General features: G+C 42.8%; 1 protein-coding gene across 1 annotated transcript in view; it reads left to right on the top strand.

Annotated features, from left to right (window-relative positions):
• LOC135821219 (sushi, von Willebrand factor type A, EGF and pentraxin domain-containing protein 1-like) overlaps nt 1–20753 on the top strand; it is a 59865-nt gene that overhangs the window by 12831 nt on the left and 26281 nt on the right. The window contains exons 5-13 of the mRNA XM_065334284.1: nt 3833–4018; nt 5872–6048; nt 7367–7546; nt 9116–9301; nt 12104–12280; nt 14638–14817; nt 15881–16066; nt 17547–17723; nt 20049–20234. Of these exons, the coding sequence (XP_065190356.1) occupies nt 3833–4018; nt 5872–6048; nt 7367–7546; nt 9116–9301; nt 12104–12280; nt 14638–14817; nt 15881–16066; nt 17547–17723; nt 20049–20234 (1635 nt within the window). The remainder of the gene's footprint in view (nt 1–3832; nt 4019–5871; nt 6049–7366; nt 7547–9115; nt 9302–12103; nt 12281–14637; nt 14818–15880; nt 16067–17546; nt 17724–20048; nt 20235–20753) is intronic.

The following is a 20753-nucleotide window of genomic DNA, read 5'->3' as shown; positions in this document are numbered from 1 at the left end:
ATCCGCAGTCGTTATTAGCGAAGTTGACTGTACTGCGGCTCTGGTGGCTTGAGGGATGTACGGGTGCTCGCCGTGCGCCCCTGCCGGCAATCTGCTAGTGAAGCTTGGTACCTACTGTGTCAGGGAGATTTTCATCCAGAAGCTGATCTTCCTAGGCTGGAGCTGCTGCTACTCCTGTGCTAGCCCTCAACCACTGGCGCTCCTACTCGGCTCCAGTGTGGGCCATCACCCACCCTGCCCGATTTCGCACTGTTGCTATTCCACACCGTCAGCATTTAACTCTGAAGTCAGACCTTGATCCCTCCCACCATATGCTATCTGTCTGTCCGTCTCTCTCTCACACACAGATGTGCGCGCATACACACAAACGCACATGCAGACACTTGCCCATGCACACACAGTGACACAAACATACACATAGCCAACTTCTCTGTGTTTGGTGATCATCATCTGTTTTCTGATGTGCAAGCTCACCTCTATGCCGATTACTTCCTTGCTTAGACCCGGTCTGCTATTAGACCAGTCTGCTCTCCCTTCGCTCGCTTGTAAATCCTACTTGGAGCAGTAAGGTTTTGTCACTGCTCCTACTGATGTCATTGTTAAGAAAGCGATATCATCGCCACTGGTGGTAATTTTCCACCATGCACGAATCATTAACAATCATCATCTATGTGTCACGGCCCAACCATCCTCGTACCTCCCCTCATTGTGACTAGTGCTGTACCGTTGAAACCTACTTTGCTTCCGTGTATATTCGCTCCAAAGCTCTTGTTTTGTTGCATAGTGATCTGACGCAGTGTGCTATAGCCTATCGGGTAATACGGATAAGATTAGTACAGTCGGCATTGCCTATCGAGTAACCAGGTACATGTATAAGGATACTAGTACATGTATACCGGCTTAACGATATCGGAACACAAATAACACCATGTGTGCAATATTCCTTTATAAGCTCACGCTGTGCGGTGCGGATAGGTCATGCGTCGTTGCCAACTTGCCGCACATGCATTTGCAGCAGGAAGGCACCACATGTCGATTACTACTTATACTGTACAGCATTGTGTGCTTACATGCATCTACGGCCTTGTGGATACAATGGAGTCTCACATACATGTACATGAAATATTGCTTGTAGTGCGGCATCAGGTGTTAACATACAATGGCTAAATATTTTTCTCGCAATAATGACCGTATTCACCACAAGTGTGTTTGTGTCCAGAGCCAACTCAAGTCCTGTATTATTTATGACCATGACAACAAGTATTCCGGGCTGAAATTCTTCTATGACAGGCATGAACACTTGCCTTACAATTGTTCGTGATTGTACGAAGTACATATTCGCTGTTGCATCAATTTTGCACCATTTTTACATTGTAGTGCCACTAGTGGTATCACCTGCATGCGTATTGAGTCAAAAAAGGTTACCTCTGTATAATTATGCTTATCGTGGCTATCAAGAGCTTCGATGCAAATTCCCAGCGGACGAATGGTGTCCAGCTTGTGTTCAGCTCAGCTGGCACTCACAACTCATAATAATTGCGTTCTAGACGCCAGATGAGATGTTTCAGCTACAATGTAGACAAAACGTCCGTGTTCAAGAAAGCCGTCACTTCATCTTCTGTCCATCCTCAATAGCACGTTCAAGCAAATACGTCTGAAACACAGTAGCGACAATCTAACAGCGGCGACACGCCGTCTTCTCCGAATGAGCTTCTACCGTTCTAAATAATAATAATTCAGATTCCCCAAAAATGTCTGAATAAATAATAGATTTCCACCAAGCTCGCTAGAATCTTGCGAACCGTCAACATGCAGGCATTTCAAGTGTTCGAGCGTGCAAAGCTTCTTTTCAGCGGCTCAAGAACATTCGCCACGCGAAAAAAAAGTCGATGAGAAAGATGTAATGGTGGACGAAATTACGAAAATCGGAAGAAGGTATTCGACCCAGTTCGACTATCCTGGACTGGATTGGCAACGTCCAACAATAGGATTCGTATTCTATGGGGTCTCATGAGCTAGTGTGCCAAAGGGCGTTTAGTTGGAGCTTCAGTGCATCACCTTCGCCGAAAGAGGCCCTTTCTGAGATTTGGCCGATGGACTATCATGGCTCTACTAATGGCACAGGCCTGACTTCTACTTCTACAAGTTTCATCACCTATGCAATACAATGTGGTAGCGGTTACAAATTGACGAATAGAAGCTATAGTAACGTGTGCTCACGTCCTCCCTCCTTTCCGTTTCCCCCAAGATGTGTAGGTAAGGTTTTTCCAACATTGCTCCTCAGCGAATTGTTAGTGTTTTCTCGTTAGATGCCTTAGGGGTGTCCGATACTGTCTTAGTAGTGTCCGATTTATGTTGCGCATAGCGGAAAAATGGGGAACCTCTATTGCAATTAGTTTTAGAATTCCTGGTTCTTGCCGTGATTGGTCAATTTGGTTGAGATTTGACTGGGTTCTGTCTCCTTGGCCACCCTCACTTAGACATGGTGTAAGAATGAACAAAACATTCCATACTTTGCGACATGTGAGAGGTCGGGCTGACTATACAGATAACTGCTATGTTGGATAATGAGAGGCACAACTAGGCTAATTGCTTGAACACTTCTCAGTTACGCTGCGTTACGCTGAGATCTCTACCTGTCCTGACTACAATTCCGGCAGACATGCGACCATATGAGAGGAGTGTCGCTGTTTCTTCAACCAACTTACTCCATGTTAGTTTGGTTAGTTGCCAATTGAAGATATCTGGCTTCTCTTTGCTATGCTGATTGGAAGGTTGGACATGCTTGTCTTTGTGGGCATACTACGATGGGCTTTGTCCAGGTAATTTTGAATCAGTCTGCAGAAAAGCAGTTAGCAGTAAGCACCATCTACAACTTCAGGAACTAGAAACTTGTAAAAATATATATAATTTAATAATAACGAGAGAGCTTGGAAGCTCAGGGCCCTACGCTATGCTTTTTTGTGTTGATGACCTAGACAAAAAAGCATAGGGATGTTATAAATTCTTATAAGTTTCTACTTTTTGTTTTTAGACATAACCTGGGATTCGAACCCGCACTATCGCCCTGCATGCATCCCCCGATACACTTCGCATACGTACTAATTCTTCCAAGTTGCTTTACGTTTAATATGATCTTGTATTTGAAAGCCCTAATTGAATATGCGTTGTGGCCAGCCGTGTTTGATTGTACGGTACGGTACGGGATAGGTACGGGACAGGTACGGGACAGGTACGGGACAGGTACGGTCGAGGGTAATACGACACCGTCTACCGCCTTGTTAACGGCAAAAAAAGAAAAGGGATGTTATAATTTTTTCAATTCTCCTTTTCTTTTTCAAGCATTATCTGGGATTTGAACCCGCACTATCGCCCTACATGCATTCCCCCATACACTTCGCATTCATTCTTATTCTTCCAAGTTGCTTCACGTTATGATCTTGCGTTTGAAAGCCCTATTTGAATAGTGCAGCCAGCTGTATGTGTCCAGCTGTGTTTGATGGTACGGTACGGTACGGGACAGATACGGGATAGCGCCAGGCGTGACACAAACACACAAACACCATATTAAAGCTGTGTGGACCCTGGCTAGCGCCAGACGTTACTGAAGTAACGTCTTCTGCATAGCTACAGGAATAACTATCTGTTATGTTTACTTTGGATGGAATCGATCTACCATCACAATCAGATGTGATTCCCAAAACTTTGGAAATCATCCATAAGATCCGTCATGAGATTTACTTTGAAGTAGAAAAAAAGGTAAATCACAACCCCCGTACAGTCCAGCATATCCCTCTACTCATTTTATTACACTGTTCTGGCTTTTATTTAGCTGTTTGTAATCTACCAACAATACCAAATGGAAATGTCACAGGTTTGAAACTACATGACGATAACCAAGATGGTTTGTTTAGTCTGTATAACGTAACTTGTGATCACGGATACCATTTGACCAATATCAACTACGAGGGAAGATGCCTGACTCCTCCGCTGTTTACATCACCCCCAAACTGTGAAGGTAATATTTTCACTTTGTGCGTGTGTGTCTGTGTGTGTGTGTGTATGTGCGTACAAGGGTATGTGTGTGTGTGCGTGTATGTGTGTGTGTGTGTGTGTGTTTGTATGTGTGTGTGTGTGTGCATGTGTATGTATGTGTGTGTGTGCGTACATGTATATGTGTGCACGTATGAGTATGTTACCATATGTATGTGTTGATCAAAATTGTATAAGGTTCTTGTGAGTAACTCATCACTTACGTCGTGATCGTTTGGTCGGATCCAGATCCAGATCCATCGGATCCACTGGATCTGCAATGATCGAATGGTCGAAGCCGGATCCAGATCCTCCAGGTTTGGATCCGAGCAACCCTGCCCTGGGAGCAGGATTTGACCATGGTTGACTGAACCCATCGGATCCAAATGTGACCTTTTTGCGTATATGGTGGGTAAAAATCATTTTTGTACCCATTGTTGTACGCCTAGTCGACTTTTGTTGACTTTTCTTACGACGCGGGCGCACGCGTGCGCGAACAGTACGAATTTTGCCTTTTTGGTTACCTGTCAGCGCCATTTTTTATTTCGTCAACATGGCAACATCCAAGGTCCGAAAAAAGTGTTCGGTTTATTCTGAAGGATCCGACGGATCAGAGATTTGGATCTGGATCTGGATCCGACCAAACCATCATTGCCTTAGTGTGCGTGAGCGTTGTTCAGAATGATAATTGAGTAAAATCCCAGAGTTTAATAGGAGAGGCAAGTGATTGTTAGGAGTTTTTGAGGTTGTGAAGCAGATCAGAGCAAGGACATCTTGGTAAGAACTTCAGAAGTAACGAGAGAGCTTGGAAGCTCAGGGCCCTACGCTATGCTTTTTAGCCTTGATGACCTAGACAAAAAAAGCATAGGGATGTTATAAATTCTTTAAAAAATCCTTTTTTTTCAAGACATAACCGGGGATTCGTACCCGCATTATCGCGCGCCCTGCATGCATCCCCCGATACACTTCGCATACATACTAATTCTTCCAAGTTGCTTCACGTTATGATCTTGCATTTGGAAGCCCTATTTGAATATGCATTGTGGCCAGCCGTCTTTGATGGTAGGGTACGGTAGGGGATAGGTACGGGACAGTTAAAATCGAGGGTATACGGTAATACGACACCGTCTACCGCCTTGAAAACGGCAAAAAAAGCATAGGGATGTTATAAATTTTTCAATTCTCCTATTTTTTTTCAGGCATATCCTGGGATTCGAACCCGCACTATCGCCCTACATGCATTCCCCCATACACTTCGCACTCATACCCATTCTTCCAAGTTGCTTCACGTTATGATCTTGCGTTTGAAAGCCCTATTTGAATATTGCTGTCAGCTGTATGTGGCCAGCTGTGTTTGATGGTACGGTACGGTACGGAACAGATACGGGATAGCGCCAGGCGTGACACAAACACACAAACAAACAAACACACAAATACCAAATTAAAGCTGTGTCGACCCTGGCTAGCGCCAGACGTTACTGAAGTAACGTCTTCTGCATAGCTAGGGAATAAAGCCTCAATGTTAACGCTCCATGGTCAGTAGCTTTCATGGAGAATATAAACTAATTATAACCATGAGAAGATCAAAAGCAATAAATATAGTGATATGTTTTATTCAATTTTAATAATATATAATAGGTTTAGAGACAACACTTCTGTTTTTTGAGTTAATTCTGCTTTCCATTCCTGATAGGCTATAAGTATGTTAGTGGTCCCAGTCCTGTACTCATTCAATGTGATCAATTAAAGCCGATCAGTAACTTGTGTTAGTATTTCCTAAATAAAATGAAGCGTGTTACAGAATATTTCTATGCATACTTGTTATCTGTTGTACTCCAGCATATTGTCCGTTGCCGAATATATCAAATTCAAATGTGAACTCCACAAGAACTAACAACAATGGCGATGTCATTGAATATACAGTTACCTGTAACCATGGATACGAAATAAGCAACCAACACTATGATACTGTGTGTCGTGATCCTTCTGGCTTTACATCACCCCCGAGCTGTATAGGTAAGTTGGCATCCTTTTGGGCTGCGTTCGTTTTTAACTACCTTGTAGAGTAGAGTAGAGTCACTCTACCGATAAAGGTAGATGGTAGAGGTCAGTGCACGAACACTAATCTTCCGCATTTAGTAGTTTTTCACGATATGTACATGAATTGTTTCGCGTCTGTATGGAGTTGTTTACAATTCCTTGATTTTGCTGGAAATCCCGTACCTCTACCAACTTCTAGCGGCTTCCACCAACTTTTTCCTGGTCCTTTCTCTTTTGTATAAACTTCTACCGAAAGAAGTAGTTTCTACCCAAACATGTAGATCAAAAATGAACGCCCCCTTAGGATTATGCTTGTGTTTTCCATTTCAAAATGTTTCAAAGCAAGTTGTTTAGATTTTTTTCAGGCGGATTATTTTGGACCCCAATGGGTAAACAGCCGCTTTCGGTCTGTTTATTAAGGACAACATGACTTTTCCCATTTTCAGCTTATACTAGGCATTGAGGGTCAGGAAACAAATATTACAGGTGTGGGTCGACTCACAGTGGTATGAAAAGTATCTCAAACACACCAGGGTAATGTGTTAATCGCGAGAGCCAATCTTTAGACGCATTGAAAACTACGGTTTAACCATCGTACAAGTCTCTCAGCAGCTCTTTGGCCTTCGACGTTATTGCTTTCCCATGAACACCAATTCCCTCTTCACGCTGGGAAGTGATACACTCAACCAGGTATTCCTCCATGTCAGGGAACTTTTAAAGGGAGTTCTTGTATTTCACACGGCATCAAAGACGAATAACATCGCCATGTTTCCGTTCTCAACGACTGTGGGCGAGGAAATCTTCATGCTGACCTTGCCATGCTCGAAGCATCGACCTAGAAAAGTTGAAATCCGGCACCACGGCGCTGATGGGGCGCTGCTCCAGGCCAGCTAAACTGCACGAAACTTCTGCAAAATCGAGTAGCTCTTCCTCGACTTGGGCATGATCTCGAAGAAACAAACTCAGGCTGAAGACCATGGGAAAATTGAAAGTACATGGATGCTTGACATGAACGGGGAACGGCACCGTACGAGTACTCGAGGTTCATACTCTGCCGATTTTTGCATGTACGCATCTCTCACTCTTAGCGCCATGGTGTTCAAACCGACGCGATTTTCTCCAAACATTTGGTACAAAACAGCGAAGTTTCACCTATAATGCCATGGCTTTAAATGCGCAGAAATTCGGTAGTCAATATAAAAGGATCAAGAAACTACAAGTCCACTCTGCCATATCCGTATTTGTGCATTCTATTACAATACGGACTATTGCATCGCTTGTCTGGTTTATACAGCTGTTTGTATGCTACCCAACATACTTCATGGCTCTACTAATGGAACAGGCCTGACTTCTACTTCTACAAGTTTCATCACCTATACAATACAATGTGGTAGTGGTTACAAATTGACGAATAGCAGCTATGGTAACGTGTGCTCACGTCCTCCCTCTTTTCCGTTTCCCCCAAGATGTGTAGGTAAGTTTTTTGATCATTGCTCCTGAGCGAACTGTTAGCTTTTTCTTGTTAGATGCCTTAGGGGTGTTCGATACTGTCTCAGCAGTGTCCGGTTTATGTTGTGCATAGCGGAAAAATGGGGAACCTCTATTGCAATTAGTTTTAGAATTCCTGGTCCTTGCCGTGATTGATCAATTTGGTTGAGATTGGACTGGGTTCTGTCTCCTGGACAACCCTCACTTAGACATGGTGTAAAATGAACAAAACATTCCATACTTTTGCTACATGTGAGAGGTCCGGATGATTATACACATAACTGCTATGTTGGATAAGGAGAGCCACAACTAGGCTAATTGCTTGAACACTTCTCAATTACGCTCCATTACGCTGAGATCTCTACCTGTCCTGACTACAATTCCGGCAGACAAGCGACCATATGAGAGGAGTGTCGCTGTTTCTTCAACCAACTTACTCCATGTTAGTTTGGTTAGTTGCCAATTGAAGATACCTTGCTTCTCTTTGCTATGCTGGTTGGAAGGTTGGACATGTTTGTCGTTGTGGGAGTTCTACGATGGGCTTTGTTCAGGTAATTTTGAATCAGTCTGCAGTAAGCAGTAAGCACCATCTACAACTTCAGGAACTAGAAACTTGTTTAAATATATAAAACTTAATAATAACGAGAGAGCTTGGAAGCTCAGGGCCCTACGCTGTGCTTTTTTGCCTTGATGACCTAGACAAAAAAGCATAGGGATGTTATAAATTCTTATCAGTTTCTACTTTTTGTTTTTAGACATAACCTGGGATTCGAACCCGCACTATCGCCCTGCATGCATCCCCCGATACACTTCGCATACATACTAATTCTTCCAAGTTGCTTCACGTTTAATATGATCTTGTATTTGAAAGCCCTATTTGGATATGCGTTGTGGCCAGCCGTCTTTGATTGTACGGTACGGTACGGGATAGGTACTGGACAGGTACGGGACATGTATGGTCGAGGGTAATACGACACCGTCTACCGCCTTGATGACGGCAAAAAAAGAAAAGGGATGTTATCAATTTTCAATTCTCCTTTTCTTTTTCAAGCATTACCTGGGATTCAAACCCGCACTATCGCCCTACATGCATCCCCCATACGGTTCGCATTCATACTCATTCTTCCAAGTTGCTTCACGTTATGATTTTGCGTTTGAAAGCCCTATTTGAATAGTGCAGCCAGCTGTATGTGGCCAGCTGTGTTTGATGGTACGGTACGGTACGGGACAGATACGGGATAGCGCCAGGCGTGACACGAACACACAATTACACAAACACACAAACACCAAATTAAAGCTGTGTGGACCCTGGCTAGTGCCAGACGTTACTGAAGTAACGTCTTCTGCATAGCTACAAGAATAATTATCTGTTAAGTTTACTTTGGATGGAATCGATCTACCATCACAATCAGATGTGATTCCCAAAACTTTGGAAATCATCCATAGGATCCGTCATGAGATTTACTTTGAAGTAGAAAAAAAGTAAATCACAACCCCCGTATAGTCCAGCATATCCCTCTACTCATTTTATTACACTGTTCTGGCTTTTATTTAGCTGTTTGTAATCTACCAACAATACCAAATGGAAATGTCACGGGTTCGAAACTACATGACGATAACCAAGATGGTTTGTTTAGTCTGTATAACGTAACTTGTGATCACGGATACCATTTGACCAATAGCAACTACGAGGGAAGATGCCTGACTCCTCCACTGTTTGCATCACCCCCAAACTGTGAAGGTAATATTTTCACGTTGTGCGTGTGTGTATGTATGTACAAGGGTATGTGTGTGTGTGCGTGTGTGTGTGTGTGTGTGTGTGTGTGTGTGTGTGTTTGTGTATGTATGTGTGTGCGTACATGTATATGTGTGCACGTATGAGTATGTTACCATATGAATGTGTTGATCAAAATTGTATAAGGTTCTTGTCAGTAACTCATCACTTACGACGTGATCGTTTGGTCGAATCCAGATCCAGATACATCGGATCCACTGGATCTGCAATGATCGATTGGTCAAAACCGGATCCAGATCCTCCAGGTTTGGATCCGAGCAACCCTGCCCTGGGAGCAGGGTTTGACCATGGTTGACTGGATCCATCGGATTCGAATCTGACCTTTGTGCGTATATGATGGGTAAACATCATTTTTGTACTCATTGTCGTATGTCTAGTGGTTTTTTGTTGACTTCCCTTACGACGCGGGCGCACGCGTGCGCGATCAGCAGGAATTTTGCCTTTTTGGTTACCTGTCAGCGCCATTTTTTATTTCGTCAACATGGCAACAGCCAAGGTCCGAAAAAAAGTGTTCGGTTTATTCCGAAGGATCCGACGGATCTGAGATTTGGATCTGGATCTGGATCCGACCAAACCATCATAGCCTTAGTATGCATGAGCGTTGTTCAGAATGATAATTGAGTAAAATCCCAGAATTTAATTGGAGAGGCAAGTGATTGGTAGGAGTTTTTGAGGTTGTGAAGCAGATCAGAGCAAGGACATCTTGGTAAGAACTTCAGAAGTAATAAAGCCTCCATGTTAACGCTCCATGGTCAGTAGCTTTCATGGAGAATATAAACTATTTACTTGGTCCGACTTATTAAAATGTGCACTTCACTTCAAAACTCAAGCATATGAACAAAGGAGCACCTGTAATAAAACATCAACCAAGAGACGGTAGATAGATAACTACTGTGTCGTTTCTTGGCCTAACCTTCTAGTTTTCGTCGCTGCTGGTGTTTCAGGGCGCATCTGCAAGTGCGTCAACCTGCAAAACGTCGAGATATTTTCCATCTCCTCCAAGCTACACTGCGCTTCCTGGATTTTTTCACTCTATAGGCACGATTTAGACGATCGACTTCGCCTCCTCCTCGTCCAGGACGGCTGCGAGAATGGTGGCTGTAGGTGTTTTCGACTGACGCTCCCACGACACCTTCAAATGAGGCGAACAAGTAAACCACGCAGCGTAAAAAATCACTTCTCATCACCGTGTGCCGCGCGTACTGTCACTTTTGAGTCTGATCTGTGTCGACATGTCATAAAGTCAGACCATGCATGCTCTTCCCTGCCTGTTTCACGAATCCACTGGCCCCGGAGACTGGCGATCTTGTGACGCATCGCGATCTCGGCTCCGAGGGCTCCGCACCGTATCCGCCGGATAATTCACCCTTTCTGCGCTTCAGTTTTCCAGCCAGGTTGTCGCCTGAAAGTCGACCTCTAGGCCGGTTATTTATTTCGATCAACTTCTCTAAGATCTCTTCTGTGATCTTGATTCGTCGGCCGCCACACCGTGAACGACTGCAAGAGAGATCATCAAACTGGAAGAAGCGATTATGGTGCTTTCTGCACGAGTTTCTGGATGACGTGTTTGCTGAAATTCTGCCAAGAAAACAGCGATTGCAGCGATTTCAATCCGCCAGGAGGCACTCGAGAACGATCGCCCAGGAGTTTCTGGTACTCCGTAACAATCCCCCATTGCAGTCGGGTGTTGATTTCAGCACCAGGCCTTCTCTGTGTTGCGCGAGAAGCTACAGAAGTCCTCTGACGACAAAATTTGGACGCAAAATGCTCGAGTCGACTAGGATCCTGAGCCGCTGCCTCCGTTGCAGTTGGAGCCATTTCTTCTTCAACATCACAAATTGACAACTGAAGGATAGTGTTAGGTAGCTGGAAAGTTTATTCCGTCCTGAGATTATTTGAATTTGTTTGGTTGACGTTCGAAGCGAAACGCACATTTTAATAAGTCGGACCAAGTATAACCATGAGAAGATCAAAAGCAATAAATATTAGGGCTGAAACGATCAATCAATAAATCTTAACGATCCATCAATATCATTAACGATCGATATATTGGTTTTATCGATTCTTGTCGGCTCTACCCGTGTACCTCGAACACCAGTTTATGAAGAAATTCCACGATACTTTTGCTACGTTAGAAATTTGTGGCACCGCACTGTGGACATCTGTAGACATCTGACTGGTTTATCAACATGACCTAGAGAATTTAATGTTGTTTCTAGAGTGAAGAATCTTGTCATCACCCACCGACAACTGCTCCTATCTCTGACCTTTTCCGCAAATGAACTGAAAAGACAAAAGAGTATTCTCTTCCGATCTCTTTCAAAGCCACAAATCAATTTTACTGCGCTTGAAAGTACATGATTGTACTCGTATTCACTATCGGATGGAGTGCAAGGGCTAGAATACTGTCACTCATATACATGCATAAAATATCGTTAGCACTCGTTTTGAACACTAACGATTATCGATTGCACTCGTTACGATCGATATGCGAGTTATCGGTATAATTGTTTCAGCCCTAATAAATATAGTGATATGTTTTATTCAATTTAGGTTTAGAGACAACACTTCTGTTTTTGAATTAATTCTGCTTTCCTGATAGGCTATAAGTATGTTAGTGGTCCCAGTCCTGTACTCATTCAATGTGATCAATTAAAGCCGATCAGTAACTTGTGTTAGTATTTCCTAAATAAAATGAAGCGTGTTACAGAATATTTCTATGCATACTTGTTATCTGTTCTACTCCAGCATATTGTCCGTTGCCGAATATATCAAATTCAAATGTGAACTCCACAAGAACTAACAACAATGGTGATGCCATTGAATATACAGTTACCTGTAACCATGGATACGAAATAAGCAATCAACACTATGATACTGTGTGTCGTGATCCTTCTGGCTTTACATCACCCCCGAGCTGTATAGGTAAGTTGGCATCCATTTGGGCTGCGTTCGTTTTTAACTACCTGGTAGAGTAGAGTAGAGTCACTCTACCAATAGAGGTAGATGGTAGAGGTCAGTGCACGAACGCTGTTCTACCGGATTTCGTAGTTTTTCACGATAAGTGCATGAAATGTTTCCCTTGTGTATGGAGTTGTTTACATTTCATTGATTTTGCTGGAAATCCCGTACCTCTACCAACATTTAGCGGCTACTACCAACTTTTTCCTGCTAGGGCCGGTGGAGGAAAGTAGAATATACGCTTTTGAGCAGAAAAAAACGAGCACTTCTACCGAATGGAATCGAATGGAGATCCAAGGTTTAATTTCTACAAAAGAGAAAGGACAAAGGAGCTAAAACTAGGAACTAGTTGATGAAGTGCGCATCCAAGATGTGCTAGAGCTGTTAGCCAGTTAGTTGTAGAACGTCAGTACTGTCGGTCAGTGTCGTGCAATGTTATCGCATGAGCTGATTGTTTAGTAGCTGGTGGTGTTAGTGGACAGTATAGCGTAACTTGTAGTTCCTTGGTCCTTTCTCTTTTGTATAAACTTCTACCGAAAGAAGTAGTTTCTACCCGAACATGTAGATAAAAAGGAATGCCCCCTTAGGATTATGCCGGTGTTGTCCATTTCAAAATGTTTCATATCAAGTTTTTTATATTTTACGCGTGGATTATTTTGGACCCAACGGGCCAGCAGCCGCTTTCGGTTTGTTTATTAATGAAACCATGACTTTTTCCCATTTTCGGCTTCTACTTGGCATTGGGGGTCAGGAAACAAAAATATTACAGGTGTGGACCGACTCATGGTGGTATCAAAAGTATCTCAAACACACCAGGGTAGTGTGTTAAAAACCCAAAAAACCCATAAAATTGTTATCACAGGAAAGAAATGAAGAGAGATCCACCAGACTGAAGGAAGAGACATGAAGGATATTTGTTTAGGTGTAGCTACTGTGCTGGTCATACACGAGGCGAGCTGGCTTGCGGAAAATACTTCCAGGTCGCCTCTGCCAAACCTTGTCCATGCATTGCTTTATTAGGTCACTAGTCATGCAGCCACCTTTCGAGACTGCCCATCACACTCTTTCGGGAAATCTCCTTTCGGTACATTCTTCAGATTCCGAAAGGTCAGCATCGGGATCCATTTGGTACCATTGGCCAAAGCGGTGATTACCACAGAAAACCGAAGCTTCTCAAAGCCGGTATTACGCATGCGAACTGTTTTGACACCCTGCATATTGTAGGTTTCATTGCTAGGCAAGTCAAACTAAAATTTAGACTCGTCCATGTTTCCAACACCAACTGGCTTCAAATCACCCTTCAGGATCGTCTCGCGCACTTTTTCCAGAAATTTTTTGGCAATGTTCTGTGCATTGTCTGGAATTTGATGGCCAGCAGTAGTCACTCGTTTTGGGCACAAATAATTCCGCTGCAGGAATCGCGAGAGCCAATCTTTAGACGCATTGAAAACTACGGTTTAACCATCGAACAGGTCTCTCAGCAGCTCTTTGGCCTTCGACGTTATTGCTTTCCCATGAACACCAATTCCCTCTTCACGCTGGGAAGTGATACACTCAACCAGGTATTTCTCCATGTCAGGGAACTTAACCCTTTGAGGACGAATATATCCAATTTTTAAGGCATTGCTGGATTCCTAAAGACGAGTATATCCGTTTTTGAGAAAATTTCGATATCGATATATTTTTAGGTGCTTGAAGTCGCTCATATGTTGCTCAGACGAGTATGATCTGATTCTTTGTCAAGATGCGACATGTCGCAGTGGATCCGCGTCGGTCCCGTGGAGAACCGGCCACATTTGAGTATACTCAGTGAATGCGCCGATCGAGAAATTATTTGGAATTTGAAACTAACTTGTTACTTTGTTGAGAGTGACGATGGCACATAACCTGTCAACTATCTCCTTGTCTGAGGCCCTCGGCATTATCTTTATGAGCAGCTGGCACTCTCAACAAGTTAGTTTCAAATTCCAAATAATTTCTCGATCGGCGCATTCTCTGAGTAAACTCAAATGTGGCCGGTTCTCCACGGGACCGACTCGAATCGACTGCGACATTTCTCACCTTGACGAAGAATCAGATCATGCTGGTCTGAGCAACATATGAGCGACTTCAAGCACCTAAAAATATACCGATATCGCATTTTCTCAAAATCGGATGTACTCGTCTTTAGGAACCCAGCTATACCTTAAAAAACGGATGTGTTCGTCCTTTGTCCTCAAAGGGTTAAAAGTATCAAGAAACTACAAGCCCACTCTTCCATATCCGTATATGTGCATTCTATTACAATACGGACTATTGCATCGCTTGTCTGGTTTTTACAGCTGTTTGTATGCTACCCAACATACTTCATGGCTCTACTAATGGCACAGGCCTGACTTCTACTTCTACAAGTTTCATCACCTATACAATACAATGTGGTAATGGTTACAAATTGACGAATAGCAGCTATGGTAACGTGTGCTCACGTCCTCCCTCTTTTCCGTTTCCCCCAAGATGTGTAGGTAAGGTTTTTTATCATTGCTCCTGAGCGAACTGTTAGTGATTTCTCGTTAGATGCCTTAGGGGTGTCCGACACTGTCTCAGCAGTGTCCGGTTTATGTTGTGCATAGCGGAAAAATGGGGAACCACTATTGCAATTAGTTTTAGAATTCCTGGTCCTTGCCGTGATTGATCAATTTGGTTGAGATTGGACTGGGTTCTGTCTCCTGGACAACCGTCACTTAGAAATGGTGTAAAAATGAACAAAACATTCCATACTTTTGCTACATGTGAGAGGTCCGGCTGATTATACACATGACTGCTATGTTGGATAAGGAGAGCCACAACTAGGCTAATTGCTTGAATACTTCTTAATTACGCTGCATTGCGCTGAGACCTCTACCTGCCCTGACTACAATTCCGGCAGACATGCGACCATATGAGAGGAGTGTCGCTGTTTCTTCAACCAACGTACTCCATGTTAGTTTGGTTAGTTGCCAATTGAAGATATCTGGCTTCTCTTTGCTATGCTGGTTGGAAGGTTGGACATGTTTGTCGTCGTGGGCATTCTACGATAGGCTTTGTTCAGGTAATTTTGAATCAGTAAGCAGTAAGCAGTAAGCACCATCTGCAACCTCAGGAAATAGAAACTTGTATAAATATAAAATTTAATAATAATTAATGTCTGTAATGTTTACTTTGGATGGAATGGATCTACCATCACGATCAGATGTGGTTCCCAAAACTTTGGAAATCATCCATAAGATCCGTCATGAGATTTACTTTGAAGTAGAATATGTTTACTTTGGATGGAATGGATCTACCATCACGATCAGATGTGGTTCCCAAAACTTTGGAAATCATCCATAAGATCCGTCATGAGATTTACTTTGAAGTAGAATATGTTTACTTTGGATGGAATGGATCTACCATCACGATCAGATGTGGTTCCCAAAACTTTGGAAATCATCCATAAGATCCGTCATGAGATTTACTTTGAAGTAGAAAAAAAAGTAAATCACAACCCCCGTACAGTCCAGCATATCCCTCTACTCATTTCATTACACTGTTCTGGCTTTTATTTAGCTGTTTGTAATCTACCAACAATACCAAATGGAAATGTCACGGGTTTGAAACTACATGACGATAACCAAGATGGTTTGATTAGTCTGTATAACTTAACTTGTGATTACGGATACCATTTGACCAATAGCAACTACGAGGGAAGATGCCTGACTCCTCCACTGTTTGCATCACCCCCAAACTGTGAAGGTAATATTTTCACTTCGTGTGTGTATGTATGTGTGTGTGTGTGTATGTGTGTACAAGTGTATGTGCGTACATGTGTAAGTGTGCACGTCTGAGTATGTGACCATGTGAGTTTGTTGATCAAAATTGTATAAGGTTCTTGTCAGTAACTCATCACTTACGACGTGATCGTTTGGTCGGATCCAGATCCAGATACATCGGATCCACTGGGTCTGCAATGATCGATTGGTCAAATCCGGATCCAGATACTCCGGATTTGGATCCGAGCAACCCTGCCCCATGGTTGACTGGATCCATTGGATCCAAATGTGACCTTTGTGCGTACATGGCGGGTAAAAATCATTTTTGTACCCATTGTCGTACGTCTAGTGGACTTTTGTTGACTTTTCTTACGACACGCGCGATCAGTACGAGTTTTGGCTTTTTGGTGACCTGTCAGCGCCATTTTTTTACTTCGTCAACATGGCAACAGACAAGTTCCGAAACAAAAGTGTTCGGTTGAGTCTGAAGGATCCGACGGATCTAAGATTTGGATCTGGATCTGGATCCGACCAAACCATCATAGCCTTAGTATGCGTGAGCGTTGTTGAGAATGATAATTGAGTAGAATCCCAGAATTTAATAGGAGAGGCAAGTAATTGTGAGGCGTTTTTGAGGTTGTGAAGCAGATCAGAGCAAGGACATCTTGGTAAGAACTTAGAAGTAACAAAGCCTCCATGTTAACGCTCCATGGTCAATAGTTTTCGTGGAGAATATAAACAATTTATAAACATGAGAAGATCGAAAGCTGCAGCATCAACAAGAAATATAGTGAGATGTTTTATTCCCTTTAGGTTTAGAGAAAACTCTTCAGACATATACATGGTTACAGTACAGTGTAGCTGGACAACACAGGTTCAACAGTGCACATCGTACGTGAACTCTACGCATACAGCACGTACATTGTGACGTACAACTATTTTTCAGGGCCGCACCCGTTTTGCTAGTTTTGAATACAGCCTGCGGCGGCTGATCAAGGTTACGGTAATTACTATTATGATCTGAGCAATATGGCAGTAAGGAGAGAATCGGCAGGTAACCATGAAGCCCTGACTTACTCGTACACTAGTCCAGTTGCATTGCTGACTTGAGCACATACGGACATGAACAAACGTGGCCCAACACCACCTTTGCCTATGCACAGTTCTAATAGATAACAGTCGTCAGCATGTGTATATTTCCTGCTGGTTTCACTGCCTGTCGACCTCATCACTAACACCCTGACAATTTCATTGTGTACACAGCAATCACTCACCGTCTATTTTTTTTAGTTAATTCTGCTTTCCATTCCTTTCCTGGCTATAAGTATGTTAGTGGTCCCAGTCCTGTACTCATTCAATGTGATCAATTAAAGCCGATAAGTAACTTGTGTTAGTATTTCCTAAATAAAATGAAGCGTGTTACAGAATATTTCTATGCATACTTGTTATCTGTTGTACTCCAGCACATTGTCCGTTGCCGAATATATCAAATTCAAATGTGAACTCCACAAGAACTAACAACAATGGTGATGTCATTGAATATACAGTTACCTGTAACCATGGATACGAAATAAGCAACCAACACTATGATACTGTGTGTCGTGATCCTTCTAGCTTTACATCACCCCCGAGCTGTATAGGTAAGTTGGCATCCATTTGGGCTGCGTTTGTTTTTAGCTACCTGGTAGAGTAAAGTAGAGTCACGCTACCGAAAGAGGTAGATGGTAGAGGTAAGTGCACGGACGCTGTTCTATCGGATTTACTAGGTTATGCGATGTGTACGTGAAATGTGTCTCTTCTGTATGGAGTTGTGCACAACTCCTTGATTTTGCTGGAAGTCCCGTTCCTCTACCAACTTCTACCGGCTTCTACCAACATTTTTAGGGCTGAAACAATTGTACCGATAACTCGCATATCGACCGTTAAGAGTACAATCGATAATCTTTAGTGTTCAAAACGAGTGCTAACAATTTTTTATGCATGCATATTAGTGTTGAGTTCGAAACAGGATGACTGACAACGGGAACAAGTTAGTTACAATATTCTAGCCCTTGTACTCCATCTAATAGTGAATACGAGTACAATCATGTTCTTCAAGTGCAGTAAAATTGATTTGTGTCTTTGAAAGAGATCGGGAGAGAAGACGTTGCCTTTTCGGTTCATTCATGGGAGAAGTCGGAGCAGTTGCCAGAGGGTGATGACAAGATTATTTGCTCCAGAAACAGCATGAAGCTCTCTACTTGAGTAGTTCATGTTGATAAAACCGGCCAGATATCCACGGATGTCAACAGTGCGGTGCCACAAATTTCTAACGTAGCAAAGGTATGAAAAGGGTTTGCTCCCCACACCGGAGCTCGCTCTATTCCGCCCACTTTACTTGACACTTGACTGACTCACGACTAGCGGAATAGCGCGAGCTCCGGTGTGGGGAGCAAACCCTTTTCTTACAAATCATCGCCGAAGTCGCAACCACTACTTCGTAGCAAAGGTATCATAGAATTTCTTCATAAACTGGTGTTCGATAGAGCTGACAAGAATCGATAAAACCAATATATCGATCGTTTATAATATTGGTTGATCGTTAGGAGTTATTGAATGATCGTTTCAGCCCTAAACCTTTTCCTGTTAGGGCTAGTAGAGGAAAGTGGAATCCACGCTTTTGAGTAGAAAAAACCCGAGCACTTCTACCGAATGGACTCGGATGGAGAGCCAAGATTTAATTTCTACAAAAGAGAAAGGACAAAGGAGCTAAAACTAGGAACTAGCTGTTGAAGTGTGCATCTAAGATGTGCTAGAGCTGTTAGCCAGTTAGTTGTAGAACGTCAGTACCTTCGGTCAGTGTCGTGCAATGTTATCGCATAAGCTGATTGTTTAGTAGCTGGTGGCGTTAGTGGACAGCATAGCACAACTTGTAGTTCCTTCGTCCTTTCTCTTTTGTATAAACTTCTACCGAAAGGAGTAGTTTCTACCCCAACATATAGATCAAAAACGAATGCCCCCTTAGGATTATGCCAGTGTTTTCTATTTCAAAAAGTTTCAAATTAAGTGGTTTAGATTTTACAGGTGGATCATTTTCGACCTAACGGGTAAGCAGCCGCTTTCACTTCAACCTCCACCCAACCCAGTTTGGTTGTAAGCAAATACCCTTGGGACCTCTCGCATGACTACTTGCAGTGCTGTGTTGAAGCACTAAGTATGAACTGTCACCCTTATTTTCAGTAGGTTGTATCATGATTATTATAATTATTATGTTTAAGAACTCAGATGGTGAGCCAAGGAAAAATTTCTAATAACGATGGAAAATGTAGGCACAAATTATGCGATCGAGTCTACCAACTGAACCGGATTTTGAACAGTCAGACGTGCACAATCTAGCACAACATTTTCTGATAAGGAGTACTCAGATATTCCACGGCATGAAAGCCAACTTGAGTACTGCTAGATTGCCCCAACCAACGTCCTTACAACTTGGAAGGTTCAGGGATATTAGTGCTAATTTGAGGAGAAGGCAAACGCCATCGAGACGAGCACAAGCTGCAATCCAATTCAGAGGCACTTAGAAATTTGCTCTGCACATCAAAAAGAAAATTTGGAAGAAATAACTCACAATCGGAACACATGCAGGATCCGATTCGGGTTGGAGATGCCAAACTTGCAGATGTCACCTGTCTCTATGTGAAATGTAGGCCAAGTGAAGGAACCTCGGAATTCTACCCGGCCTTCATTTCCCAAAAGGACCCAATCTCGATCAATATCCTAAAGTAGATGTTGGTCATCAGTAATTAGTTCTGGGGTATCTCCCCTTAGGATTGAGTCAACCAATTCACAGGCATCAAATACAGGTCATAAAAGCTTGGGAATGATCCATCAGTTCAGTCATCAGACTAAAAAGTATATTGAGTCACAATTTCTCCACGCACCCATAATTCTCTGCTGATTTCATCCCACTCTTCTGTTTACTGTAGCTGTTTGCAATCCACCAACAATACCAAATGGAAATGTCACGGGTTTGAAACTACATGACGATAACCAAGATGGTTTGTTTAGTCTGTATAACGTAACTTGTGATGATGGATACCATTTGACCAATATCAACTACGAGGGGAGATGTATGAATCCTCCAGTGTTTGCATCACCCCCAAGCTGTGAAGGTAATATATTAGTCTGTGTATGTTTTTGTGTGTGTGCATGTGTGTGTATGTTAGTGCACGTTTGAGCATGTGACATTGTGGATCAAGAATTGTATAAGGTTCTTGTAAATCATCACTAAGTCTTAGTAAGCGTGCCCGTTGTGCACAATGATACTGCATCAAATCCACAAAACGTGTTGGAATTAAAATGAGAGGACCAAAGGTTTACAAAATATGTTTTTTTTGTCCGACACTAACATATCAATCTGAGTCTGGCGATATCTCGACCTGAAGTACTTAAATATTCGGCGAGGAGAAAACAATAATAAATTATCGCAATTAGGTGGACGAGCTGAAGTGACATTGGATTACTTACCTCCCGTTTCTTCTGAGAGGAATTGTCCCTGTTTGAGACGAAAGTGCGGATTCAGTCGCAGCAAGTTCCTCTGTTGTGATCGCTCTGGAAATCTCGATGTCGCCCCTGTATGTTTTGCTTGAGCCACGGTGTCATTTCTGCCGTCACTATCCAGGTTGACGTGA

The sequence above is a fragment of the Sycon ciliatum genome, chromosome 7 (genome assembly GCF_964019385.1).
Source record: "Sycon ciliatum chromosome 7, ocSycCili1.1, whole genome shotgun sequence".
NCBI lineage: Eukaryota > Metazoa > Porifera > Calcarea > Leucosolenida > Sycettidae > Sycon > Sycon ciliatum.
Note: the sequence above shows the minus strand (reverse complement) of the source record. Positions and strands in the feature narration are given on the sequence as shown.